The sequence below is a fragment of the Oxyura jamaicensis genome, chromosome 5 (assembly GCF_011077185.1).
Source record: "Oxyura jamaicensis isolate SHBP4307 breed ruddy duck chromosome 5, BPBGC_Ojam_1.0, whole genome shotgun sequence".
NCBI lineage: Eukaryota > Metazoa > Chordata > Aves > Anseriformes > Anatidae > Oxyura > Oxyura jamaicensis.
In genome coordinates, this window is record NC_048897.1 from 57,968,330 (window position 1) to 57,995,721 (window position 27,392).

The following is a 27,392-nucleotide window of genomic DNA, read 5'->3' on the forward strand; positions in this document are numbered from 1 at the left end:
GGGGACCGCCCCGCGGCCAGCCGGCGATGGCCGCCCCCGCGCCCTACCTGCGGGGCTGAGCCGGGCCGGGCAGGGCAGGGCACGGCGCTGCATGGGGCGGGCGCGCCGCTGAGACAGCCCCAGGGCCGCGCCGCGCCGGCCAGCACCGGGCTGGCGGCCGGAGAGGGCTTTTTTTTAGTTATTTATCCTTGTTCGTTTCCGTGCCTTTTTTTTTTTTTTTTTTTAGTAATTATTTTCATTATTCTCGCGTTTTTGCGGCGGGCCGAGCCGTGCCGTGCCGCGGCGGGCGGGCGGGCGGGGGGCCCGGCGATGCGGTGCCTCCTCGCTCTGCTCGGCCTCGTCGCATGGGGCCCGGGGAGCTCGGCCGGAGGGCCCGGCGGCGGCGCCTCCCCCCCGCCCTGCCCGGCCGCCTGCAGCTGCGACGGGGACCGAGGAGTGGACTGCTCCGGGAGGGGGCTGGCCGCCGTGCCCCCGGGACTCAGCGCCTTCACGCACGCCCTGTGAGTGGGGCCGGGGGCTGGGAGGGCTTGGGGGGGGCGCCTCGAAACCCCGGGCGGGGGGCGGCGGCAGATGGGGGCGGCCGGGGACCGGGGGGGGAGCGCGGACCCCCGGTGGCCGCCGTGTGCCGCGGGCAGGCCGGCGGAGGCCGCGGCTCCCCCCGCGGGCCGGCCCCGGGAGGGCAGGGCGGGGGGCTGCCTGCTTCTCCTGCGGCACAGCCTCCCGGCAGGGCCGGGCAGCGCCCCCCGGGGTGCCGGGTGCGGGTGGCCGTGTCCCCGCCGTGCCCGCCCCAGGGCACCCCCGGTGTGCCGGCTTCCAGCTGGAGCTGGGCGGCCGCCGTGTCAACAGGAGAAGCGGCGGCTGCCCTCGGACGCGGCGCCTCGCTGCCTTTGTTCGGCAGCGCCTGAAGCTGCCCGCGGGTCACTGGGGCTCCGGCCGCGGAGCGGGGTCCCGGTTTCCCCACGCTGCCCGGTTTCCCCCGGGCCCTGCTGCTGCCCCTGGGCGCCGGGAGCCCTCCTGCGAGCCGCCCCCCGTGGGGTGCCCGGCTGGGGGCAGGGAGGGAGCCCGGGGCTGGGAGGCCTCAGGCTGGCTGGTAACGTGCCTTCTGTGGCCCCCCCAGGCCAAGGGGGGCTGCTGCCCCACGTCAGGAGCCACTTGGAGCGTATTTGGCGGAAGCCACGTTTAAGCGCTGGGTTTTATGGCTCCTGCGCCGTCTGGCTGCCTTGTGCAATGGGAGCGGTACATCCCTGCGTGCCTGCAACATGGCATTTGCTGGCTAATGGGTGCGAGTTGTCACAGCCAACACCCATCGCAGAGAAGGTTGCCAAAGAGTTTCAGGTGTAGCTTCCTACTTCCCGAGCAGGTAGGTTCCCAGAAGGCTTGTGCTTGTGTGAGAGGGGACATGCACACAAACGTGGAGGGCTGTTGGCGTCTGCCTTGGCTGGCCCAGTTTGAAAGCAAGCGGAAGCTTTGTGGCCATCTCCTGCTGTGGCCGTGGAGGATCGCCGTTTGCGTCTTGGCTCTTGTTTCCTTGTTTACAACGTGAAAAAAGGGGTGCCTTCGTGGCACTTCTGTGCTTGAATAAGCCTCTGTTGCAGCAGGGCTGCTGGAAGCATAGGGCATGCACAAAACAGTCTTGTAGGCCGTGGAAAACTCACCTCTGAACCTGCCTGGGCTGTGCAGCTTTGCCAGAGAAGCTGAATTAGCTTGTGTGGAGCAAAAAAAAAAAAAAAAAAAAAAAAAAAAAAAAATAAAAAAAAAAAAACACCCCCTAGCTGACACGTTGGTGTCACTGCCAAGCATCCTAGCGACACGAAGAGAAGAAAGCTTCCCCGTGCTCCATGCCTGGCAGCACAGCTATGCCAGGAAATCCCCTGCTACGGGGCTTTTTTTGGTTACAGCCATGGCAGCAGAGAGTCCATGGCACGGAGATGGGTTGCAGGGAATGGGCTGCGATACCACGGGCCAAGTCATGCCTACGCTTCTGGCTTTGGCCAGGAGAGCGATCGGGAGCTGTTGCTGACGATTAACCCGAGCTGGCAGCCGAGGAGTTAGTTCCAAGGCAGCGGAGAAGCGCGGAAGGGAGCTGGCATTTCTGTTTTACTACTCGTGTTTCCCCCCGAGTCTTAATTTCCCTGCCTTCGTTTCAGTAACTTAAGGTAACCTCCACTCGCATCGTTAAGGCAGCGCCGTGTTCCTGGGGCCACAGCGGGGCCTCCGGAGCGTGTCCCTCGGGCTCCTGGTCTCGCCCCGCGTTTCCTTCAGCCGCTGACCTGTCCAGCATGTTCCTGCCCTTCGGTGGCTGGTGGAAGGGCCCGCAGGCCTCTGGGGGGATGCGTGCTGAGCGGGGATGGCCGTGTCGCCTCGTCTGGTGGTGGCCCCGGGAGGGGTAGGGCGGCCCTGGGGAGCTGGGGGGTGGCAGGGGGCTGGTGCTGGTAGGAGGGAGGAATGGGGAGGGAGCCGGGAGGAGACCGCGGGGGTAATTGCCTGGTGCTTGTGCTGGAGGTGGCCATTGGCTCTGTGTAATTTAGGTGGGTGTTTATGTAACGCTTAATTACCAGCTGCCTGGCTCTCTGTTTATGAAGGTTGTGATTTTACTTTGTTGCAAAATAACTGTCGTCTGACAAGTTGATATGCCTGAGCAGTAATGTCCAAGTGTTTGTTTGGCCTCACTAATCAGTGCCGTACGTTCCCCATCTTTGCTGTGACATTTCACGTCCTGTGTGCTCGAAAACCTCCAGGCTAATGGAAGGAAGTTACGGCAGGGCGTGCTGATGGTGCTTCTGCTTCCCAGGGGTGCCTGTCCGGGAACTGAAGTCCCAGTTTTGCGAGGCTGGTGCTTGCGTGAGCGCTCTGCAGGAGACAAAAAGCAGATAATCCTAGAGAATGGCTTCAGGGGTGTCTTAAATGGGCCTGGCTGTTTCAGGGACTTGCCTGACAGCCGTCGGTGATGCAGTCCCTTTGCAGGGCCTGCTGTTAGATTTTGGGCACTTTAAATATGAAAACATTGCAGATAACTTTCTTTTTAGTGCCTCCGATGAACTTGTCCAGGACTTCCCTCCATCCACTGCTAGTCTCCTATATTTTCCTAGTGGCAGGGTCCATGGCTTTAATTTTTCTTCCCTCGAGTTGTGAAGGGAGTGCTTTCAAGCCCCTGGTGGCCCTGAAGCCTTAACGCTTCTAGACAACGCTGGGCACAAATGGTAGAAACGGCACACTTGTTTATGCCCTCTGCTACCCTCCCTTTGTGAAGCACACCCACAATTGCTGCTTGCTTTTGTTTTAAAAGCACTCCAGTTTTGCTGGCCGTGTTCTAGTGTTCCTCCTTCCAAATCCACTGCCTCTCAAAAACCTCAAATCTCCTTTATCCTCTTCTCCCATAAAGGACAGACCTCTGCAGGATGAAACAGTCCTCTTCTCTTTTGTTTCTCCTGACCCATCTAGCCTACTGCTGGCAGCCTTTCCGTGTGCTGCGTTATGCAAGAGCTCCGAACGATCAAGGTGTCCAAGTTCAGAAGGATCCTGGTTTAGTCATTTTGTAACATCGGCTGGTTCAGCAACTGCAGAGGGCTGATTGCCTTTTCAGTTTACAGGCTATGTAGAAATACCTCCGCTGTCTCACGTTTGAGTTAATTTCCTGCTGTGTTTATGTATAAGTGGCAAAATTATATGGTTCTGTTTGGAATCGGCAAGGCTTGAGTGTTTTTGTGTCTTTCCTTCTGGCGCTCTCGTTTTTTGTAGAATGGTGATGCAACGCAGTGGGTGGATGTGAGATGTGGCCTCCTAATACACCAGGCACCAGCGCGTGGACATGGAGCATCCCGCTGTTGTCAGATAAGCATGGTCAAGACCTGGCTGAGGTTCGGCGAACGCTGTCTCGCAGGGTGGTTATGGTGAAAAGTAAGGATGTCCAGACACAGCCTTGAGTCTGGAAAACGTAGCGTAATTGCTGCCCTCATGAGATAGCGAAGCCTTATCTAATTAGGTTTCACAGTAGCGCTGTCTAGGTCTTTGCTTGCATTTGCTCTATGCTGGTGTTAGGATGGCAAGTAATAAAACACTCACTGTGTCTTTCGAGAAATATGCTTTCCGTATTTCTTCAGGAAAGGTACAGTCATGCCATTTTAATGCGCATATTTCTGTTAATCAGCAGAGATGTTGTTACCCTGCTTTACTAAGCCCCGGTGCTGGTGCAGCCCCACCTCCCTGGCTGGTGCAAACGGACAGAACCCGGCCCTACAGCCGGCCGGGGCTGTACCTGTCCCTCATCTCAGAGATGCTGGAGGTGGCTGCCTGCACCTTTCAGCCATGGCACCTCTCCGGTCCCGGTGCTGCCACCGTGGTGTGGTGACATGCAGCTGGCACGAGGGGACCGGCTCCATCTGCATGACGTTGGGCTGCTGTGGGCATGAGAAGTGGTGCATGGAGAAGTGAGGTTGTTGTTTCAAAGCCCGTTGGGTATTTTTGCCCTTTTTATGTTCTCTGTTGGCAGCGAAGTTGGTGTTTGGCCGCTACCCCTCCTTTCCTTTTCTTTCTCCCTGAAAAAAAACGCAGTGCCCCACCGTAACACATAATTTGTCAGGTATTTGGCATGTGTTTGATATGTTGAGCTCATTTATATCAGCAATATGTCACTTCTCGTTTGGTGCTTACTGGCAGAGGCTCATAAATGTGACTTGGGGGAGCAAATAGTAAGATAAGTCTGCAGTGTGGAAAAAAAAAGGTTGGACTTCAGTGTAATCAGGTTTATGCTAGTAAATAATTAGCTAGTTCTCGAGAGGAATTTACTAGTAACTATCTGCTTGAGATGGAAAATATGGAAGCTGTAATATAAGGACTCAAAAACAAAACAAAACCCAAAGAAACCTCCTCCGCAAGGATCTTTATTTGTTTTGTATTCTACATCTAAGCCAGCAATTTTTGCAGAACACAAGCTCTTATTTACCCAGAGAAAATTACTGGCCTAGATTTCAGAAGGGCTGAGCACCCATATCTCATTTTAGAGAGGGTGGGAGCTGCTGGGCTCGGGGAGGGTCTCTGAGTGTTGGTCGTGATCTTCCCTTCCCTCTTCTCTGCCACCCTTGTGTTTGTTCCTAAAGGTCTCCCTCGTGTTGGGAATGGATAGGAGCTGGTGTGTTTATGTGCTGGGGAATTTGCAAACAACTGGGGTTTGCCTGCTTAGTGTCTTGCAAACAAGCAAGGGAGTGAAATGGATGGGGCTCCTTCACTTCAGTGCTGTGTGTGGGGCTTCGCGGCCAGCAGCTATCCCAGTGGGATTCGGGCTGCGCTCTGTGCTGCCGGGGCCTGGCTTTGGGGCTCTTCGAGGAGGAAGTGCAAAGTCGAACGCAGCCTGGGGGAGAACTCTGCACGATCCTAGAAACAAGAGACAAAGGTCGGAGAAGACACGTAAGAGAATGAGACAGGAGAAGAAGCCATCCCAACGTGATCAAAATGATCAAAAGAAACCTGTACACAGAGGCTGAGGATTTAAATGTTAGGAAGCCTGTGTTAGTGGAGGTTTCGAGGGCATTTCCAAACATTAGAGGTCCCCGGCCACCCTCCCTACCTGGAAGACTGCTGCAGTGGTGACCCAGGGTTTTGCTACAGGGAAATTCTCTTCTGTAGTTTTTCATACCCGCCTTTCAAGTACTGCTGCAGCTCTCTGATAAGATATTCTCAAACTGTGGTCAGAAAAGAGATTTCTGCTCATGTGATGTTGGTTCTTAATTATTTCCCACCTCGCAGTTGCCCTACAGAGCCCCTTTGGGAACGTGGGCGCAGCTGTGAACACTTCCTCTGCTAACACAGACGCAAACAGCTTGGGGGTGCAGGATGGTGGCTTGGACAGAGGGGAGGAGGTCCTCAACATCACTGTATAAACACTGTCCTCACTAGGAAATGATGTGGAAGCCTTTCTGTCAGAATTGGGTCCTGATTCATTTGAGTTGGGGAACCAAAGAAAGCTGTGAAGTCCAAACCGAGAGCATCTAGTATTGTATGTGTTGGTGCTTGGAAAGTGTAATTAAATGATGCAGAAACGGCATGTGATCTACCTGGCAAAAGAGCAGATTTTATTTTTAAAAGTGCTGAGTTACTGCAGCTGTCAGCGAGTTTCACTGAAGTAGAAAGTTTCCAATATTTTCAAATCTTATGTCATGTATTTTAAAATACATAACTGAAATAGTTGACTGCATTTCATTTTACTGTTGAATAATTTAACTGTTCCAGACTGTAGCAAGGCCAGGACTGGCAGAAATGTACTATAGTGGCTGAGAGATGGCGGGGGGGGGAGGGGGACACCAAACTGGGTTTCATCTTTATCCTGAATTTGACAGCACGTCCTGCATAGTCAATAAACTGACACTGTTACTGATATACATCTTGTAGAGAACAACAGAGCACTGTGTTGGTCTCAAAAAGTTGAGTTTGGGTGTCTTAAAAAAAAAAAGTTGAATTAGAATACATAACAGGTAACTGATGGCTTTAGGCATGATGTCAATCAATGTGGTAACATGTTTTGGGGAAAAAAAGCAGATAGCTACTCTTGAACAGGTGATATCTGTGTGTGTGCCCTGGTGGAACGGGGTCTGACATCTGTGAAAGATGTTTGGCTTTGGAAATGAAGAACATCACCCAGTGATGAACTGTTGCCAGCCTCGTTTTCCAGGTGCTTTTTGTATTTACTCTGCATACTCACCGAATTACAGGGGAGTCATGTTTTTCTTAGGCGGGCCATTCACTCATACGGTGTGCCTAGAAATTAGTAAAGTTCTCTTAGGTAAGAGAACTTGAACTGTATTTTTTGTAAACCTGTTACAAAGCATGTCTTGATGGTTTCATTTGGTGTTTTGTCAGATGAAAAATGATCTTCGCTGCATGGCAGAAATAAAATGACTTCCTTCTAGGCTTTCCTCGTTTGTATCTTGCATTCTCGTGTAATGAGTACAATTTGCTAAGGACACCTGAAAAGCAATGAGCGTGTGGAACATAAGGGCAGTGTGTTTCTCCCTGTTGAAAAACATTTCTCTCATTTCTCAAGCAATGCCACTTTTAAGCATAGCCAGATGTTTGGTACTATAACACAAGGTAACTCCTGAAACTTAGAAGGTCTGTTGCTGAAATGTGGTGCATGGTATGACAATAGATTTTGTTGTTGTTCAACTCTGTTATCGATAACTATGCATTTAATTAAGTTTTGCTCTATAACTTTGTTGCCTGCTAGTCCTTCAGACAATCATCTGTGATTTTTGACAACTCCACCTCAAGGTTTTGACATGGGAAAGATGAGAATTAAGCAATTTTTGAGTCTGACTTTTTTTTATCACCTGAAGTTGAAATATTGAAGATAACTATGTTCAGGAGTAAGAAAACTGTAATGAAAATGAAGGACCTATTTAAAATACAGGAATGAATTCCTGTGAGCCTTACATTAACAGTGCAGGAGAAGCCTCAGACCATCCCTGAGGTCTGGAGGGAGGGAACAGGAGCGATACAGATGGTGGTGTGGTTGGGGAAGGAAGAAAGACTTGCCGTGAGAGCAAGTGCTATGTCTTTATCTTGAGGAAGAAATCAGGAGAAATCCTAAGGGAGGTGAAGTTGAGAGTGTTGTAAGGGGTGCCCTGAGAAATCAGGCCTCCAGAGAGCAAACAGCAGTCTCTGCAGCTCTCAGATGAGCGCTTTATTATTTAAATACGATTATTTAAGTGCTGTACTTCCTACTTTTCTCTCCCCCAACCAGTGCTGGGGGAAAGCTAGGTCTCACGAGGGCTTTTCTTCACCCTGAAATCTTTGAGAAAGTGTGTTTGGGCTTTCGAACGGTGCACAATTAGCCATGAATCATAAATGGATGTGCAATTTCTGAGGTATGCAGGGGAGGCCTAAACCTGTTTAATTTAGCTTAATGATGCTGCAAACACAGTTGTGTATTTTATAACCTTGTCCTGTGAAAATGTGTTGTTGTTTGGGAGTTTTCCCATTACCTCCTGACATCCGCATAGCTGCACATGAATAGCCTGACCCGGCGTCTCAGCGGGGAGACCCGCGTGGCTGTGCTTTCAATAGGCGTGTTACTGACAAAGGAAACATATGGGATGTTTCGTTCCCGTCTCTGCAAGCAGCACGTGGGGCTGCGAGGGCGCAGGCCTGGAGGCTCCGGCCTGGTAAGCTGGCCGCGAGCTTTGCGGGGAGCTCGCAAAACGCTCCTGCCAAGGCCATTGTGCCTCGCGTGGCTGAGGGAAGGGAATCCCAGGTGTACTGCAAACCATCTCGGCAGCCAATGTCGGTAACGCGACCGTGTCTCTGAAAGCAGAGGTCTGGGTGTGCAGGGCTAGGTCTCAGGAGCAGCTGATCTCTCTGCACCGAGACCTGCCCGTGCTTCTCGGCTTGGCAGGCCTGGTGGATCCCGCTTGGCTCAGCCCCAGCGTGCACAAGCTTTGAGAGAGCCATCTTCTTTTTCAGGAGGCATGGCTGAAGGTGAGAGGAACGTGTTGGTTTTGAAGCAGAGATCTCCTTTGGACCAGGAATTGTGCCTGCAGCTCTCTTAGCAGGTCTCTGAGCTGCGCAAACGATCAGCCCTTGAACCTACCGAAGGGAGCTTTGCACTGTTTGGAAGATCCATGTGTTTAGGTCCAGACGTGCGTGCTCTCTAAGAGAACTTCACAAAGCTGCAGTCAGCAGTGATCTACAGGCTCCTTGTTCATCTCTCCTGGTTGTGGTTTTGCTCACGTGGCTGCCCACCTGGAGCACCGACTGCTCACCCAGCTGTGGCCTCGCTGGGCATCTCCTTGGAGTCCCCGGGGGTCTTCATGGAGGTTGTGGTGGGGTAGGAAAGGACACGATCCTGAGCAACTTCACGTGGTATGGGGCCGTGCTCTGAAAACATTGCTGCTGCTGGTTTGGACCTGGACAGGCTCCTGCCTTCTGGTAGTTGTTACTGCTGGTGGTTTTAACACTTGGGTTTGGGAAGGGGAAAAAAAAAAAATGCATGTGCTAATATTGACCAAACTGTTAATATTTTACAGAACTAGTGTGAGTCTTGTTAGGTGTAGAAAATCCATGTCTCTTCCAAGGGCAAATGTGCTAGCACTGTGTCAAGTGTTTAGTGGAGACATTACATCTCTTGAATATCTAGGTCAATTATTTATTTAGAATTGACTTGCTCTTCCTTGAAATCTCGTTTCCAAAAACTTCAACTAATTTGTTTACATGGTTTTTGTTACTGTTTTTTACCATGTTTCCCACAAAAAACAGCTCTCTAGTTTCCAGGTCAGAAAATGTGCAGTATCCTGATACTTTTTTTTTTTTTTTTTTTTTTTAATGCAGGTTTTTTATTTTTTTTTAGTATAAAAAAAAAAAGTTGCTCACTGCTTTAGCAGAAACCTCTGCAATTGTGCAGCAGGGCTGATTCTTCTTTTATGAAAATACTCCTCAGTAATTATTCCAGTAAAAAAAAAAAATAAACTTTTCAGAAGAGAAGGCTATCATTTAAGCAACAACATATCAGAAATCCTGCTCAAGTGTAGGACTGCTTGTGCTGTTGTCTCTTCATTCACAGAAGACAAATTTCTGTGTCCTGATACTATCGTTGGGAGAGATTCCATCGCACATGGGGTTGACATTTATATCCAAATACCCTGGATATTTGTTGAACTTGTCTAACCAAGCATATTCCACAGTTCCTTCAGGCAAAGTGCATCACTGAGTCTTAGGTGATTCAGTGCCATCATGAACCAAAAACAGGGAAATAACGATATTGAACATCAAAAATATCCTTCCCAGTGTCATTTTTTCATCAAGATGAGTTAGGAATGGGTTTCCCCTTTCGCTAGAAAAGGACCAGCGGCATTCCATAGGCCATGCTGCTGTGCAGGTTGCTCTACACACCAGCTTGTCCTTGGCCATCATCTCTTGGATTCGACAGCTTCTGTTTCAGCTCTCTGCCCCCCGAGCCCCTGGCAGGGGACAACACTCAGGGCTTGCTCCTCGCTTCGGTCTCTCTGGAGCCACCAAGGCCCTTTGGGCTGCGTGACATGGGGCTGGCAGGGAGCTCTGTACAGTTCGAGCTCCTGTGATCTGTTGTTGTCTTAGCAAGTATGCCAGATTGCTTTCTGTCTGTGTAAGCTCAGTTACCATAATAAACATAACAGAAACAAATGCTTTAAACCATGAGGCTCGTAATGTCCATGTAGCTTAGTAATGACAAAGTTAAGGCAGTATGAAATCATCTTCCTTCATGAGCTTCACTTGTGCTAGTGCAGAATACATGGTTGTACATGCCTCATGCTACTGAAGGATGATGATTAGCTCTCTTGCTTTGCTCCCTGATGACCACAAGATGTGTACTTGAACGCCTGGGACTTGAACATCACCCACATCCTGTCTGACAGTCTGGTATCCAAAGCGCACATACTGCCATATGCTCCCATGGAGTGGCTGAGTACTCAATGTGTACTTTACTAAACTCTACATGGCTTTTCAGAATGCCTGTCGTGTTTGTGCGTTGCAGCATTGAGGAGTGATGGCATTGCTGGGTTATCCCTGTTCTCCAGCCTACTACTTTTCGACAGGTGCTGGTTGAACATCCCCCTATAGCTCCTGCACAGTCAGTCCCTGCTGGCTTTTCACACGTTTGAGGTACTGGTGGAACCAAGGATTCTCCATGGTATTTATGATGCAAGTACACCTAAAACCAATAATAATAATAAAAAAATCCGAAGTTGATAAATAATAATTCATTTTGCTCTTATGGAGAAAAAGGACAACAACTCTGTAGTGCCTACAATTGCTCGTCTCATTTTAATTAAGTACATTTTTAATTGTGGGTGCCCCTTTGAACTACTATGCCAGGTTGAAAAGTGGCTTCTGGTTTTAAGACAACAGGTGAATCACAGCACGAATCACCAGCAAAGACACACAGTTTTTTGTATGTGACCATTTTCAATGTTACAAAAGTCCCTGCACCTCTGATTGAAAAAAGAAACCCTGGAGTAGCAGCACGTTGCTTCAGGGTTGGAGTCCTCCCTCTATGTTTGTAGTACAGAGCAAAGTGTATTTGTGGTGGTGGGGAGCGCCGTGCAGGCGCTGTTTGGGTTAGCTCTGTACATCCACAGAAATGTATTGGTACGTAGAGATACAGTTTGGGAAGTTACTGAAGGGGTTAAGAGGCAAGTGATTATGAGGTTGTTAAAAGTTTTGTAAAGGAAGCAGAACAGTTCTTGTGGCACAACAGTGCTAGCAGACAATTCTTTTGAGGCCGATAGCAGATCTCTTAACATGCATATCTCCAAAAATATTGGGAAAGCCTTAAGGTTTGTCTACTGTAAACACTTTGCTTCTCTTCTGGAGCTCAGACTCGCGAGCACGGGCTTAGATGGGATTTTCTTCTTAACCTTTCATTACTAAATAGTCTCTTTTAGATCTCCCTGAACTGTATAGGAGCGCATACTCTGTATGTGCTTTATATTTTTAAAAGCAGTTAGGGCATAGTTTATTTTCAGAGAATATATGCAGATCATCCAAGAAGCTTCAGCAAATGATAACCGAGTGTTTGTGTAATTAGAAATGCAAGCGAAGCCTACTCTGATGCTGTCTTGCCAGCATTGCTAATGCCTTGGAAAGGCTCTTTGCCCCAGATAACGCAACTTGCTTAGAAGGAGCAGATTCTGTTGCAGCTTTTCTTCACAATCTTTTTGGGTTGTTCAAATGACTTTCATTAAGTTTTTGCACAATAGCCCAGGGCTTTTGAGGAACTGCTAGACTAGAAGCTCGTCACACTTGTTCCCATATGTTGCAGTCATTTGAAGAAGGCAGTTTCCAAAACACAGCGGTGGTTGAAGCACAGCAAGCATCTTAAACGTTGAAAATCTCGGTCACATTTTAAGTATTTTTAACTGTTGAAAAGATGCTATCTGGGGAGAGATTAATGAGCAATAAGTAAACTATGTTGGAGCTGGGCTTGCAGAATGCAGTTTAACTGCTTTAGGTTTCAGCACACTCGTTTAATTACTGGGTTACTGCATGTGTTCTCCGGGGGGTGGAGGGACGTATATATGCGTGTGTGTGCAGGGGAAGTGTATACATTTATACAAAGAACACGAATTAACTTTGGGGATACTGTGTTTGTGTTGCCTAAACAATCACACTTTAGATTACCACTGCCTTAATTTCCTTTCAAGAAAATTGCAGATAGGTCTTGCTATCGCTTACACTTGATTACTTCAGTGTTAACTTCCCCTGTGTGATTTAACATGCATGAGCTTAATTATTCTTTTCTGGCCTAGGGAGAGATTTCCTTCCAATAATTACCTTCACTGCCCTTTACCCTTCTACACAGGAGTTTGTCTGGAGAGCTGTAGTTGCTCGGTAAGCAATTCCAAACATGGCAGTGCCTGAAGCTGTCTTGGAAACATAATTTATACCTTTTACGTCGCATGCTAAGCTTCTTTTTGCCAAAGCACAACTACTAGGTGGAGAGAATTAGTGAGTTTTAAACGTTTCTCTCTTCACTGAAGGCAGTACGTGTTCACCAGAAAAAGACTAGTTTGCACCTCCCTTTTATACTGCGGTGGGGTGATTCAGGTAAAAAGGAAAGGAAATATAAATTAGCGACTAACCTCTATTAATTCAGCCATTTCTTCTTACTAGCAAACTGCTGTTTAGTCATATACTATTTAAATGTCAAAAGAGAATGTCTCCTTATGAGATGGATGTGATGCAATGCTGCCAAACTAATTGGTCCTGTGATAGCAAAGAAATACATATTTAATCTGGTGGAAATTCTCAGGTTTATATCTTTCTGATTGCTCATTATACTGCCCTTCCTGATATGTAGCATGGAGGGAAAAAAAAATACAAGTAGTAAAGATGGGCAAAAATGAAGCAGAGAATTTCTTTGTTAAAGTCTTTTTCTCTTCAGTCAGTGGTAGTTGGAGGAGGCATGACTTCTTGATTGTTTCTTGGAGTAGGTGGTACAGAATTAGCTCTAAGAGCTTTGTCCTCTGCAACTTGTATTAGTCCGTATGCTATACAAGATACAGCCTGGTCTGTCCAAGGGATGTGGATGCTGCCCACTCTGCCATGGTTACTGTTGTAGTCCATACGTAACTGCTTTGTGGTAAATAGAGTAAAAAGCAGCAGGAATACCTTTCAGATTTGGTGGTGACTCTGAGATGGGTTGGTGTTTATTGTGGGATCTGACACCGTAAGTGCAGAGTGCTAGTTCAGATCTGGTTTCCAACTTTTATAACACTTAACAAATTAAAAGAGAATAGGGCTTACCAGTCCCAATAAAACAATTTCACCCTCTTAACTTTTTTGGGGGGGGGTTAATTTTTTAGTAGTATCTTCTCACAGTATTGCTGGCTGTAGATTGGAAAAGCTGATGTGTTGATGGTAGTAAGGGATTAAATTGGTAATGAGGGAGATGGTGCGTTGCTAGCCCTTAGGTGTCCGTACCTGGGGCAGGTTTTGAGCTGCACGACAAGTTTTGCTGGTCCCAGCTTACTGATTCAGTAAAACCCAGTCTTTAAAGGGAGAAGAAACCAGACTGGATTGAAAGAAGTGAGAGCAAGGAAAACCAGATGTCTTTATTAATGGAGCTTGGGGTATGTGCTTTGTCCACCTCGCATCATCCTCTAGAGATCTGTCTTAACAATAACATTGTTTTTTCATCAAAACATAATTTACGTTGATCAGTGGCCTTGAGGTAAGAACTGGGGTGTGTTTCCCAGCCCTTGTGATAGTTATCGTGGAGTAGGAACATGGCCGTGTTCTTTGTGCGGAGAGAGCTGAGGAGACACAGGTTTGCAAGTCCAGTTTTCTTGTTTGGATTCATCTGCCAAGTGCATGCTGCCAGGAAGATGCACATGCAATTTCTGTCTACAGGCAGGCTGGAAATACAGATGGGTCTCTTGCTTTTCCATCACACGTGCAATAGATGTGTTTATATTATATGTATAAAAAAAAATTGATCCTGTGTACATGATTAAACTTGACAAGCCTTAATCTCTGTTGCAAAGAGTGTGGGCTAGATAGTTCATGTGGTAGGTCTTTGTTTCTCATGTAAATACTTGTGATGTTGCATTTGCATTAAGTATGCTGTTTTTCTCTTGACAGTTGAGCGATAAAAATCTACTCAGTTTTAAATATAAGCGTAGTTATGTAAGTATTAAGAACAGTGTTAAACTGAAGAGAGAAATCGACCTTTCCAAGAAAATAACTAGTAATAAGTGCTTCTTTGACCTCATTTATTTGTGACAATGGCAGGCAGTGGCTATCAGTTTTTGCCTGAGAGCTCTTGAGAAAGATTTCATTTGCTTTTTGAGTTTTCTTTTGAAGAAATAGGAAATACACTAACAGTTCTTACTACTTTAGATTCTTGTGTCAGCAGTAGTAAGTGTTATTTTCTTTTATTGATATTAGGGGAGAATCCAGAAGTCCAGAGCTCTACTACTGGCTTTGGTTAGCACAGCTTTTCAGTTTGGGCTGCGATTCCTGACCAACCAAGCCTTGCTGGCAGTTTCCCCCGATGTGCAGACCGCCGTAGCAGCGAACCCTGCCCGTGCTGATACAGCTCATTCTGCTTGGGGCGGCGGGGCACCGAGCAGGGACGGAGGGATCCTGTCCTGGTACGAGGGCAGCTCTGCCCATGTGAGCAAAGGGACAGTCCTCTGCCAACCTGTGCTACTGCTGGCGCAGTTCCACTGGCAAGGAGTACCTTTTTATTTATTCTATTTGTTCTTTTCAGGCCGTAGCTGTGTGTAGGTAGAGAGATCAGTCTGTGTTGGATGCTAAGCCATGCACTAGCGAGAGGCAGGTCTTCTCCTTTGTGCTCTACCTGTAGAAAAAAGCTCTGGGTCTGGGACTTTTTTTTTGGTGGGGGGTCAGGCAAGAGGGAGGGGGGGAAAGTCTTGGTTGGCTTTTTTACACTATATTGCAGTGGCATGTGCTACTTCCAGTGAGAATCTGTGTGCTTCGCTATGCTGTATAACGTGTGGGGGATTACTTGGGGTGGTTTGAGAGTTGGTTTTGAAGTGTGTTATAGCAGATGCTCTCGTTGAGGTATTTTTTGGAGCTGCTGCATTGGATACGCTCAGGATGACACTTGATGTTCATGGTTGGAATTTAAATTGCTGTTCTTTCTGTTTGCTGCTGCTCTTGAACTGCTCTGGTACATAATGACTGGAATTGCCAATAACACAGCAACGTGAGAGCAAACTCCTGCTTGACCGATGTTGAAATCCTGTCAAGGCCAGTGCTATAACAAGCTGTGATAAAGGCTCATGGGCAGGCTTCCTAAAAATGTATGCTTGGAGTTAGGCCTTCAACCAAATCATGTATATATTCTCTTTTTTTTTTCCTCTCTTATCTTTTAGGAGAGCTACGTTGTATTTTCTTGCAGTAGAAGGAAGCAAGAACACTGTGGGTAACAGGCGATAGTTATGTATTATTTGTGGGACCTTAAATCAGCCATGTAAGGCAGACTTAGATGCCATCTAAGGCCTGAGCAGCTCGTGGGACGAGCTTTGTTAGCTGTTGGGTCCACCTCTGCGCCTGCTGTCCCTTCCCCTCATCGCCTCACCATCAGTGACCTGCCAAGCAAGCTCCCATGTTAGCTTGTCACTCGGGCTGGTTTTGGCTGGAAAGGGGCTGGTTTTGGGTGGAAAGGGGCTGGATGTCCTGCGCAGTCTACACCCACGAGGAGGATATTTTACAGGGGTTTTCTTAAAGCTTTTATGTTTGCTGTTTGGGGGAGAAGTCCTTTAGGAAAGGAGCTGCTGTTTGGTCTAACGTAGTACGTTTCTGTAGCTGTAAAGAGTTAAAGGGGCTGTTCAGCAGAGACTGCCTACGCTGCTGCAAAGCAGCCGTGACATGCTGCTTCACGCAGAAGCACTGATACTCCATCGGTTGGGTTGTAACTAACGGGATGCAGATGACCTTCATCGGTATCATCTACAAGCCCATGCTGAATTGGCTGCGAGGCCACCAAAACCAGCTGGGTGTACCCGAGTGTGGACAAGCGCTGGTTTTGGGGCAATGCCAGTGCTTGGCGTTGCAGTCCCCGCGGGTCAGCATCCATATCTCAGCAGCTTCCTCCTCTGCCTGGGCCCAGGGATGCTTCAGCCTCATCCCTGTCAGTTGCCTGCCTTCGGGGAGCTGCTGCCTTGTGGTGGATGTGGGCGAGCTGCTGTAGCTATGTCACGTTTATGACTGGCTGTATTTTTTTTTCCCCTTTTAAAATAGCAAGGAACATAGAGCCAAGAGGGGACACAGTAAACTTGAACTCCTTTTTATTGCCGATAATATTTAAAAGCTGAAATGTAACAGTATTTCGGTTGTGAATACATGGAAATTGTGTATACTGCTTAATGTGTTTCAGAAATCCCTGTTACTTTTCTTCCTTAAATACAAGAAAACAGGCGTGTAATGCCTCATTGAAAGGAGCCTGTAGGGGTGCTTTGTGAGGGTCTTAATTAAGGGCTTTGAAAGACTAAACAAAAGGAAAAAGAAAATGCTACAGGGTTATTGTTATTCCAGCCCATTGGCTCAGCTAGCTGCCCATCCATTGGTGCCTTCTGTCCATTTGGGAGCTGAATGACACTTTTGTTCGTGGTTAACAGAGGTGAAAGAAGCCAATTATTGGCTGTCTTTTCCACAGGGCAGCTGCAGACGGATTTAACTGCAGGCAAATATGGACTTTTCTGCCACAAGGATGGTTGTGATGACAGTTAGTTTTGTGGAATTGTATGAAAGAAAACAGATATTTTTTTCCCCTCCAGTGACTTGTGTAGATGTTTATTGAAAACTACTGTGAATATGCTGGCTTGGAGTGGGATTGTGTAAATGGATGGGTTCCCTCTGCTAACAGTATACTCAGCTTTTTCTGTGTGTGTGAGAGAGACTGGGATTTTTTGTGCTTTTTTTTATCTGTAGTTTTTTCTTTTCCTTTTTTTTTTCTTTTTTAATTGCGTGCATTAACCCTCTTATGGCTGCTAGCTCAGAAGCTGCAGAAGGACATTTGCAGGTTAGCAGGAAGTCCTAAGGCTGCAAAATAACTTTGTGTATGCAATTAGGGACCTCAGAAAGTGTCTGCGTGCCAGAAACTTGCCACCCCTGCTCCCACATCTCTATCAGTTGATCCAAAATATTGTCATATCTTTTCCTACAAGCCTTGTTTTGATAAAAGCTTACTCCTTTCCCCCGGATCTCTCTGTTTAAACCTATGGTCATAGTTTACATGTGTGAAAAGCCTCAGTTGAGGACAAATCGGGGTCACTAACTGCGTTGGTTCTGGAAAAGTGTTTTCCAGTTGGGGGCAAATTTTGATAAAGGACCCTAGTTGCCTTCAGAGTTTATCTATCTTACTTTATTATGCTGACCACCGTCTCAGCACATTAGCTGCTCAGAAAGCCTGTTGATGAGTATGGTAAGTTGCTTGTGGCCTCTTTGCATAGCCACCCAAATCTGCCGTATGGCTTAGAATAGCAGTGTACAAAAAAAAAAAAAAAAAGTCCATGGTGATCTTAAGTGTCTTTCTGCTGGTGGAGAGAGGAGTCTGCCTGTTGTCCTCTGGCTGTGGGAGGTGGCAGCAGTATGAGCTGACTGGTGGTTCATCCTGGGGTGCATAAAGCAGAGGTTTTGTGCTTTCACTTGTTTTTTCTTCAGCCCGGCTGGTTGCTTTCTGTGACAGACCTTGTCACCGGCTGGCTGGTACCTGTAGCTGTGACTGCCTGATGGCCAGCACAGGCCGACGGCAATTAGCCGCGTCCCCTTGGCAGGGCGCAGGCAGCTTCCCCTCAGGCCTCCGGCCAGTCCGAGGATGCAGCTCGCCGGCCATTTGTCATCTGGCTGGCTGGCGTCAGCATAGAGCCTGAACTCTGCCAAGTTCCTGAAAACACACGAGACGTGTATGCGAGCACTGCCCTGAAGTCGTTTGTGCAGCCTTGGCAGCGACGGCTGAACGCACCGATGCGATGCGCTGGCAGTAATGAGGGTGACCAGCCTCGTGGCGTGGAGGCCTGGCTGGCCCTTCGGGGGGCGAGGGAGCAGCCCGTGTCCTGTGAAGCTGCTTTTCCTTAGCCCAAGGTGCCAGCAAACTGAGGTCCCCAGGCATGGGCCGCCTGCTGGGGGGCAGGTGCTGGTGCTGACGGCCCCCAGGCTGTGCTCCTGTGCTCTTGAAGCCCAGGCCTTGCTCACACGAGAAGGAGAACTTGTCTGCCCGTCATTTGGAAAGGAAGAACAGTTTGTGGCCGAATTTGGAAAGCACTAATGACTTGCCATTTTTTTTCCAAGTGTTTGTAACGCTAGCTCGTTTTTTATTGCAGGCTTTATGGGAGGGAACCCACCATTATGTATACAAAGTACACAGGCATGAGGACTGACTGCTGGCACTGTAGGTCCTGGACTTTGGTGCATGTCACATTCAAACGGAGTTAGGGGGAGGAAAAAAAATAGCTTAAAAGCTATGCAGCTTTCACCAACCAGGAGTTGTGCTTTTCAAAAGAAGGTAAAGCACACGTGAGGTTTTATTTCTTGAAATGTGAGTTCTGTGTTTAGTCAGATAGGAACGAGATAATTCTTGACACTTTCATTATACAAGAAAAAATAAAGTTGAATTGAAATACTTGTTTGGCGACCCTTGGTTACTAAAGTAATGATGAAGTAGAAGCTGAACCTGTAACTCGTTCCTAAGAGTGTCCTGGCAGGCGCTTTGTGCAGCTTTCATTTTGATGAGTATCTCAGGTTCATTGGAAGGTAAGAGTGGATGTTCAGCCTGCATTTTCATGTGTATTAGGGACTAGGCAATACATCTCAAACACAAAAGAGGAATGTGGCTGAAACCAGTATAGCTCAAAAGGGATAGGAAGCTTTTTCCTTAAACTGAAAATTAACTTGTCTGTTAAAATGTGGTAGCTGATGACTAAGAATTACCCAAACCTAAGTTTTACATCTTATCAAAACTGGCTAGCTCATGCTTCATCAGCTAGTTCAAGATGCCTTGCAAATTGCTATGTAAAAGCACATTTAGTGCTATAAAGGCAATTCCAGGTGCTGCCATGAAATCTATTTTGACACTAGAAAGCAGTACTGTGTGCTTTTCGTTTTCCCACAGTATATAGATAATTACAGTGCTGTAGTGCAGAAAAGGCTTTTTTTTTGCCAGAAATAATTTTTAGTTAGATCCAAGTTATGTGTTATATGCAAGTGAAAAAAAATGGTAAATGTTGGCATCGTTGTGTACAGGTTTGGCCTGATTGGAAAGTTTATATTTTGTGTTCTTGCTTAATCCTATCAGTGACCGTGTTCATACACTAATTTTGTTTTGCTTTTTTGCTGTAGTCTTCTAAAAATGTAGGGCTTACCCAGACTTTTGAGGCTCAGGTTGCTTTCTAAACATTGGGTGGGACAGACTAGCAGACCAAAATAAACCAGGAGAAAATGAATAAAATTCAAAATACTCGGAGTTACTCAAGTTGGCTTTTCTATGAAATTGGATTTGTAGCTCTTCGTGTTCTCTTTTTTTTTAACAGAACAAAAATACCAAGCGAAAATGCAACAGAGGACTTTTATAGGAATGTAAGTGTATAACAATAGTACTGCTTTTCTATTGGTGTAAACTGATTTAAGTGCTGAGCTCTGTCTGGACAGCTCAACAACATCAGTAGCTTTATCCTCCCCCTTGCTTCTGAGATGCAGAAAAGATTTTTCTTCTTAGAGTAGGGTAGCAGGGGCTTGGAGAGGGGAAGCAACCTGCCCAGCCCCACAGAGCGAGTCCGGGTGGGGGCAAGGCGCTGAACCTCCATGGATGCCTGCCTTTAGCTCGGGAGGCTGTCGCGCTCTCGGAGGAGCGTTCAGCTGGAAGTGTTTGTTGTAGTAAGTAAGTGTAGTGTTGCTAGGTGGAGCGAGACGTGGTGTCCTTGGAGTCCAAAGGGTGAACGTGGCTCCTTACGCTCCTGGTGGGCGGTTTAAATTTTATGGAATTGCCCTTGGAACTGTGAGATGGAATGAAACACACATTGGACTGGTTTATGGCTGTGAAATAGGGACCTGAGAGTGGAGGTGGGAAGGGGGGAAAATAAAAAGACTTTATTTACTAAGCCTGTTAGATGCGTAATTTGGAGATGTTCTTAATATTTCAGTAGTGGTTGTTCACAGATGCTTTTGGTAAGGAAAATATACTTACAAACTTGCTCAACAATAATGTGCAAAACATTGACTTTTTCACATATGAAGAAGTGTCTGTATTTGGGTGAGCAATATGTGCTTTAAGTTAAAAGTCCAATATGTCTCTAACCTGGGGATGTAACTCATTAATGTAAATACCAAGTTACAGAGTTGTTGAGTGGTCACCTTGCTGGCTGATGGTATGATGTGACTGAGAGATGGCAAGGACTATTGTCCCTACTGCCTGCACTGTCCTGTTTGAAGGTGGTTGCAAACATAGTGTTAAACTTAATTTATTTAAAACATGACAAATATCTTTCTGTCAAACTCCTTTAGGGAATTTGGTGTTCATTTCACGGGAGATGTAGCTGCTATGTGTCGTGTTTTCTTTTGGTGGAATGTGAATTGAAGCCTTAAGCCTGTAACCTGTTGCTGTTCTCTTTCCCCTTGTGACAAGACTGGCGTTGTCGTGCGTGTGTGGAGACCTACGGATTAACAATGCCTTCCAGTTGGCTTTACAGGCTTTCACAAATAATCTCAAGTCTTGCCAGCAAACGCTGGTTGTCGTGAGTGGTTTGGACACGTGTCTGGGCTAAGGGGATCCCAGGTGCAAGCCCCTGATGTATGGAGAGTTGCTAATCCAGCCAGTTTGATGGCATTATTGTTAACTGAGATGAAGGCATTAAAATATTCCTCGTAGTTCCTCGTATCTAGAAGATACCTTAGTAAAATATGGAAGTATCGGTAGCACAAGAATAGCATTTTGAATGTTTGTACCCCAAACATTGAACTCTGTCGGGTTCACAACTTCTCTTAGCTCCATGCTTAGACTGAGCTGTGGTGCCTGGAGGCAGGACCCTAGCTAGAAGGAAACAAAGTGGATAAAGCACAAAAGTTGTCAGAGGGTGTTGGACAGTTACGTGGCTTAGATTTGACCCCCCTCGCGAACAGCCTGGGTGGCGGCAGGATGCAGGGAGCCCTCCTGGCGAAGGTGCTTGGGAAGATGCTGGTCCTCACAGGTGCTAGGTGCTGCACGGCTCTCCTGAAATCCCCGTGCTGCCCGGCACAGCACGACCCTCAGCGTGAGGGGATTATCTGCCTGGCACTCTGAACCGCGGGTGGTCTCGGAGCCCTGGATAGCAGCGGTCCTTTAATATATAGTTTTAAAAAAACCTCGAAGCCAGAGAGTCGCTGTGGTAAAACGGTGTTGAGAGCCCCTCTGCCAGGAGAGGGGTGGCAGCAGGACGCGCCAGATCCCACACTGACCAGGGACACGACGCGCATGGCCCCAGGTCCTGCTCTCTTCCATCCATCCACGGACTTCTTCCCAGTCAGCACCGACCAGTTGTTCCCGCGTCGTGACGGGTCCCGGTGGGTGTATGAGGAGTGCCACGGGCTGCTCGCCCCGCACAGCTGAGGCCTCCCTGCTCAGCCCCCAGGTCAGAGGGTAAGCGGTTGCAGACACCTGAGTAGCGCCTCGTTTTACTCCCTGCTGTAAATAACCACCACCTATGTGAGGGAAATGCTCGTACCCACCAGCCCGTAACCTGCACCAAACGTGTGGCTCTGCCTGCGTGAAAGGAGGGGCGCAGGAACCGGTGCTGTTATTTCTATTCCAGGCCACCATCCCTTTCCTAATAATGCAGTGGAATTTTTTCGTGGTTAATTCCCCACCATGTGTCAACAGAGGCCATTAACCGTACGTGTGATTGCTTAATGGCTGGCCCGCAGTGACTCAAATACCAGTCCAAAATAGGTCTTTGCATACAAGTATTGTTCTCTCCAGGATCTTGATGATGGCTTGATTGGCACATGAATAGGGTACATTAGAGCTAGTTACTGTGTCTGAAAGAAAGCTAAGGCATCGTGTTGGAGGAAAAAAACAGGTTGATGTGACATGGGAAGGAGAAGGAAGGAGAAATAACTTACAAATATGGTGGGGGAAGAGGGGGACGTTGCTTCTGTTGCAGGAACAGACCTGTCTGGCATTTTTTAGCCTTTCTGTGGCTGTCAGTGAAAATGTTGTAGGTCCTGCTTCAGCAAAATGCTCAAGGCTCACTGGCATCAACAGAATGTGTATGCGTTTTTGGTATTTTCACTGAAAAGAGCTCTGTGTACCCAGTTTCTTAAAGCTTCTGAATGTCTAAGGCGCCTCTGGTAGCCAGGATTTGTGGCTGTTTTGAAGGGTGATTGCTCCCTGAAAAAGCATGTTAAGTGCTTCATCTACAAGTGTCACACAAATGTTCCAGTTAGATCCACAGAGAAGTCGATGGAAACTGCCCAAATAGCTGAACGTGTCGTTAATTTCCATCTCTACCAGATGCACAGAACCCACACATCTAGCAAACGAGAAACCGTCAGAGCACCCTTCCATCCTGGTTCCTTGCTTCAAAAAGAAATAGAAGAAAAGGAATTTAGTCGTTATGGCCGCTCTCTTTTTGTTTTATGATCTGGATATGTTTGCTTCTGCAGGTGTTTTGAAAAGGCCGTCGTAGGCAATAGCTGGGCGCAGTGGATGAGAAGGGCGTTGTGGGAGCTGGAGGGGCATCCGGGCTCTTCCTGGCTTTGGCAAGTTGCTTCGCCCCGGTGCTCCTGGCTTCCGTCCTGTGCTGTTTGTCCTGTCCACTTAAGCAGCAAACCCTTCCAGGCGAGGAGTGTCTCCAGATGAGTATTTGTCCAGTGCCAGTCACGCTGACACGTTGAGCCGGGGCTCTTAGCTTCTTGTTACAGTACAAACAATGGTGATAAGGCGGTTGTGCTCATTAGGGAGATAGCGTGGGTACTTGGGAGGCGGCCAGGGCATTTGCTGGGTGGGAGGGCAGCAGTGTGTTAATACCTGTGGCTTGCTGAGCCAATCGCAGCAGAAGTTGACTAAGGCTTAGAGTATTTGGATGTTTCCTTTCGTACAAGAATGTCTCTTGGAAGAAGTGGAAAAGGAAACATACGCATAAGTGGCATGACTGATGTGCTTATTGTGAATGCAAAATGGGCTGTGCATAAAGAAAGGTTTCTGCACTTTTTAAGTGCTGGAGGTCTCTGATCATTTCAGAGGCAGTGGGACCGTATTTTAGATTACTGAGGAGGGACAGAATCACAAGCAGAAACATCTGTAATAATGCAAAAATGGTTTCAAATCTTCTGCTTCGTTTTATCATTAATAAACTTGTCAGTGATAAAAGGAGCAGTAAATTAAGTCTGCAAGGAGAAAAATGTGCTGGGGCATGGAGGTGTGAGGACTTGAGGATATGGGACAGCTAGCGCTGGAGCACCCAAGGGTGCCCTTGGGATGGGCCCCTCCTGCTGATGCTTCTGCAGACCTTGTCAGAACACAGAGAACTTAAATTGTAAATGCAATGCCCGTCAAATGTATTGGGGCACCAGTGTGCTATTATTTTATAAATGTTAACTAATAGTATAGGCTGAGGTAGCCAAACCTTGCAGCAGTGAAACTACATAGTATGTAAAAGGTAAGAAATTAATTAGTTGGCCTATTACTTTACCATTTTTGAAATGCAGGCACTGTTGCAAGCTCACTTTTCAAGCGTAGGCTCCTCTGCAAGCATCATCTTTCTTTTGCCTGATAGTTGTTTTCCTCATGTTCGTGATTTTTAGCTGATGGGCTTGGCATGTCTGCATGTAATATACCCTTGAGTCGTAGCTGCATTAATTGGATTCACCGTCCAGGCAATTACTGTTCAAAGTAGTAGTTGCGAAGTGATGCTTCTGGGAGATGATTGTTTGCTTCTTGTTATCAGGAAGATGCACTAAAACATACAAACAACCCCTATTTTTTATTTTTATTTTTAATTGAATGAATTTAATCAGAATTTCCTTGCTGATTTTTGAGGTCTTCTGCACTTTCATTACTTACCTATATATGACTAAGACATGGGACAGTGTTAATGCAAGCTCATTTGCTCTGTCCCTTGAGCGTTTTTATTTTCATTCTGAAGGAGCTGGCTAAGGGGGAAAACAGTTCTGAAATGGGGATGGAGTTGAGCTCTCGGTCTCCCCTGAGACTGTCTGCTGGGATGTGATGCGGTTGAAAATGACATTGGTTTTCATCCTGTGAGCATGTTCCTGCAAGGCATTCAACGCTGCATGTGCTTCTTCAGCTCTGTAGAACCGCAGTGCAGCTTAGAGCAGCCTATGGCGGAGTTTCTGCGAATCTCCCTCCCTGCACACCCTCCTCTCCAGCTCCTCTGCCTCTCCGTGCAGCTCTGAGCCCATTCGCCGTGGGTTGAACAAGCACCGATGCCGGCACAGCAGCTGAGAGGAAGAAACCCAGTATGAATTGTGTACAGAGCTCCTGTGAAACCTTTAGTAGGCAGGAGTGGATTTTTATTTGTATTATTTTTGCATTTTGCTATTATTTAATTGCTGTTCTGTGTAGGACGTAAATGACTAGCGGTAACAAAACCTGAAGTATCCTTCGGACTTGCGCTGACTTAGGTCCTCAGAAAGGCAGTGCCACTTACAGCAGTTCTGTTAGCTGCTGTGGGTTTAGCCTGGACTCTGTTCAAAGCCATGACCACTGCCATACAGTTATGTATTTCTGTTAGTATACCAGTATATGAACAATTCTGTGCTGAGTACCAAATCAAAAAAAGGGGGGGAGGGGGTTGGGGAGCAGAGGGGACAAAAATAAAAAGTTGCTTTGTGTTGATCTTGACCTAAGTTAACATAACGGGACCATTACCCAGGTATTAGTGGTCCCAGTCATATCGGACAGCTCCTTGTTGTCGAGTGCTTCCCAGCACCATGTTAACTGACATTTTCAATAATCTGGTTTATTTAGTGGGCTTTTAAGAAATAACAACTCTGGCTTTGCCTAGTACTACTGAACTGGATCAGGGTTAGTACCTGGTGAATTTTACATAAGACAAAGACCTTTTGCCTAATTGTTTTTGTACAGGTAGGTGGGAGGGCTTTATTCAAATACAGATAACTCTGCCTAAATCATTTTGTAAGTGTTATAATTAAATAGTTCAGTGGCAGAGGGCCCAGACCTTGGAAAAGACTGAATGGAGCCTACAGTATTACATGCTATTATCTATCAGCAAACAGGTTAAGCTTGCTCAGAGGGAGTATTTTATAGGATTTTAAAGGTGCCTTGTTGAAACATGATCTTCTTTCCTTCAACAAACACTCCTCTCTCTCTGCTTCCCTCTCTCCCATCCCTTCTTAGCTTCACAAAAGATAGAGGTGAGGTGGAGGGACAAAAAGTTGGCTGTTAATGAAGTGTAGGGGGAGCGCAGGAGTATTTTAACTTCATTTTTTAAGTAACCCATCTTGATCGGCTTTGACGGAGATTTTCTGTAGCTAGTTCTTGCATGTCTTTTCAGGCTTAAGGTCTTTTTTTTTTTTTCTAACCAAGCAGAGTGTTTCAGGCTGTCGGCATGTGCTCGGATGCCGTACACAAGTGTGATGGGATGGAGTGTGTTGATGCTCATGGGGTGACAGCCGAGCCTACAGCGCAGGGTGGGAACCAGCACCAGCATCTCCTGGGAGGCTGAGGAGATGTGGCTGCACACCAGGGCTGGGGGGGAGGGAGGTTGCTCTGTCTAACATCGGAACAGTGAAGAAGGGTACATTTAGCCAGGAAAAAAAAGAAAAAAAAAAAGTTGTTGCAGGTAGATGGCCCTCAGTTCAGACAGACTGGCGTTGTTTTCTTTCTCTCTGCCCATTAATTATGGTGGCTCTTCAGCTTTCATTCTCTGCTTCTGTCTTGGGCCATTTTTTTTTTTTTTTTAAATATAATTTCTGTGTGTCCTTTCTGTAGCCCTCTGCTGTAAGCCCGTGCTTTCCCATGTTGCGTTCGCTCTTTGTCACAGCTTTTCTCGCCGTGCAGGAGTTAGCTGTTGTTCCCCCTCCTCTGTTGGGTCACCTTCAGTCAGCCGTCCTGTCCTGCCTAGCCAGAATCCCCCCAGAGCCGTCAGCAAGGAGGACATTCAGGACAAGTCATCTCACAAGGGTCGGGCTGTTTCACGGTACAGGCAGTAATTCAGAATCAGAGAGAAGGCTCTCTGTGCCCTGCATGAGACTGTGAAAATGCTGGGTGTGCGTTTTTATCTAATTCTTCTTCGCGTGATCTCACCGATGAAAGCTGTGACTTAAGCCACGCTCTAAGATAAATAAACGCAGTGTTTTTATTTTTAATGCGAGAGAATTAGTCAGATGCCGTTCAAGATACGAGAGGTGGCGCAGAGTTTGGTGCGGCAGAGGTGTAGGGATGGGATTCCCCGGGGGGGGGGGTTAAGGGACAGGAGAGGCGTGGGATGCGTGAGGGCTGCTGTGGGGCTGGCAGGCCGCAGCGAGCCGGGAGCGCTGGGTCCTGAGAGGAGCGGGGGCTGTCGGGGCACCGGGTGGGGTATGGCTGCTGGCAGCTATCCGCCACGCTCAGGTGCGGTGATCCTGCTCGTCTCGGAGCCGGGGGCAGTTCGCCCAGCGATCGATGGAGCAGCGACCAGAACAAGGCAGGGGGGCCTGCTGGAGCGGGCTGCAGGCCGAGGAGAGCAGACAGCCGCTGGGGTGCTGCCGCTTGGCTTTCTTTCACCTTTGGCCAGGAAAAGTTACACTGCCGTACCCGGGAGAGTGAGATAACGTTTCCAGCAGTTTCTGCGAGCTACCTGTTTGACTTGTTAGTTTGTTTGCTTTCTTCCTTGGTGCGTTCCTGGGAGAAGGACAAAACCCGTGCGTTACTGGGGTGGGCGGCTGCTGCTGCGGCTCCTGGGTCCGGGCGCGTGAGCCTCGGTGCCCCTGTGGGCGTCCGGCCCGGGCAGCAGCGCTGCTGTCGGAGCAAGCACCGCGCCGCCTCCACGCCGCTGCCACGGCTCCTCCGCCTCAAGTGGCGAAACTCGCGGCGGCGATGGGGCCGTGATTCACCTTATCCCCTCGGTGCGGCTTACTCTCGCTGGAGCGGTTGCCACCTTGGGCTGCTCATCCCCGCGGTTTCGGTGCCAGCTCCGTGCCTGCTCACGCCCCAGCCTGTCTCGCTCGGAGGCGGTGAGGGAGCCGCGGCGCGCTGCGGCTCCCCGGCACAGATAAGCCGAGTTAATGGCTAACTGCTGAAAGGTGCAGCTCTGCCCCGCGCCGCGCCTGCAGGACGGGGCGCTGGGCTCGCTGAGAACACGCCATTTAAGCCTTTCAGATACTTAGTCTGAACTTCAGCGTTACCAGGAAAATGCAGGGCAAGGTTTTTCCTAATGGTGGCCGCATTCTTTAAGCGTGGCCTT

The 27,392-nt window shown here is 47.9% G+C and overlaps 1 protein-coding gene across 2 annotated transcripts in view; it reads left to right on the plus strand.

The window, feature by feature from the left end:
• The first annotated feature begins 6 nt into the window (after positions 1 to 6).
• LGR4 (leucine rich repeat containing G protein-coupled receptor 4) overlaps positions 7 to 27,392 on the plus strand; it is a 73,109-nt gene continuing 45,723 nt past the window's right edge. For both annotated transcript variants that reach the window (XM_035327085.1, XM_035327086.1), the window contains exon 1: positions 7 to 500. In XM_035327085.1, the coding sequence (XP_035182976.1) occupies positions 310 to 500 (191 nt within the window). In that variant the 5' untranslated portion in view covers positions 7 to 309. The remainder of the gene's footprint in view (positions 501 to 27,392) is intronic.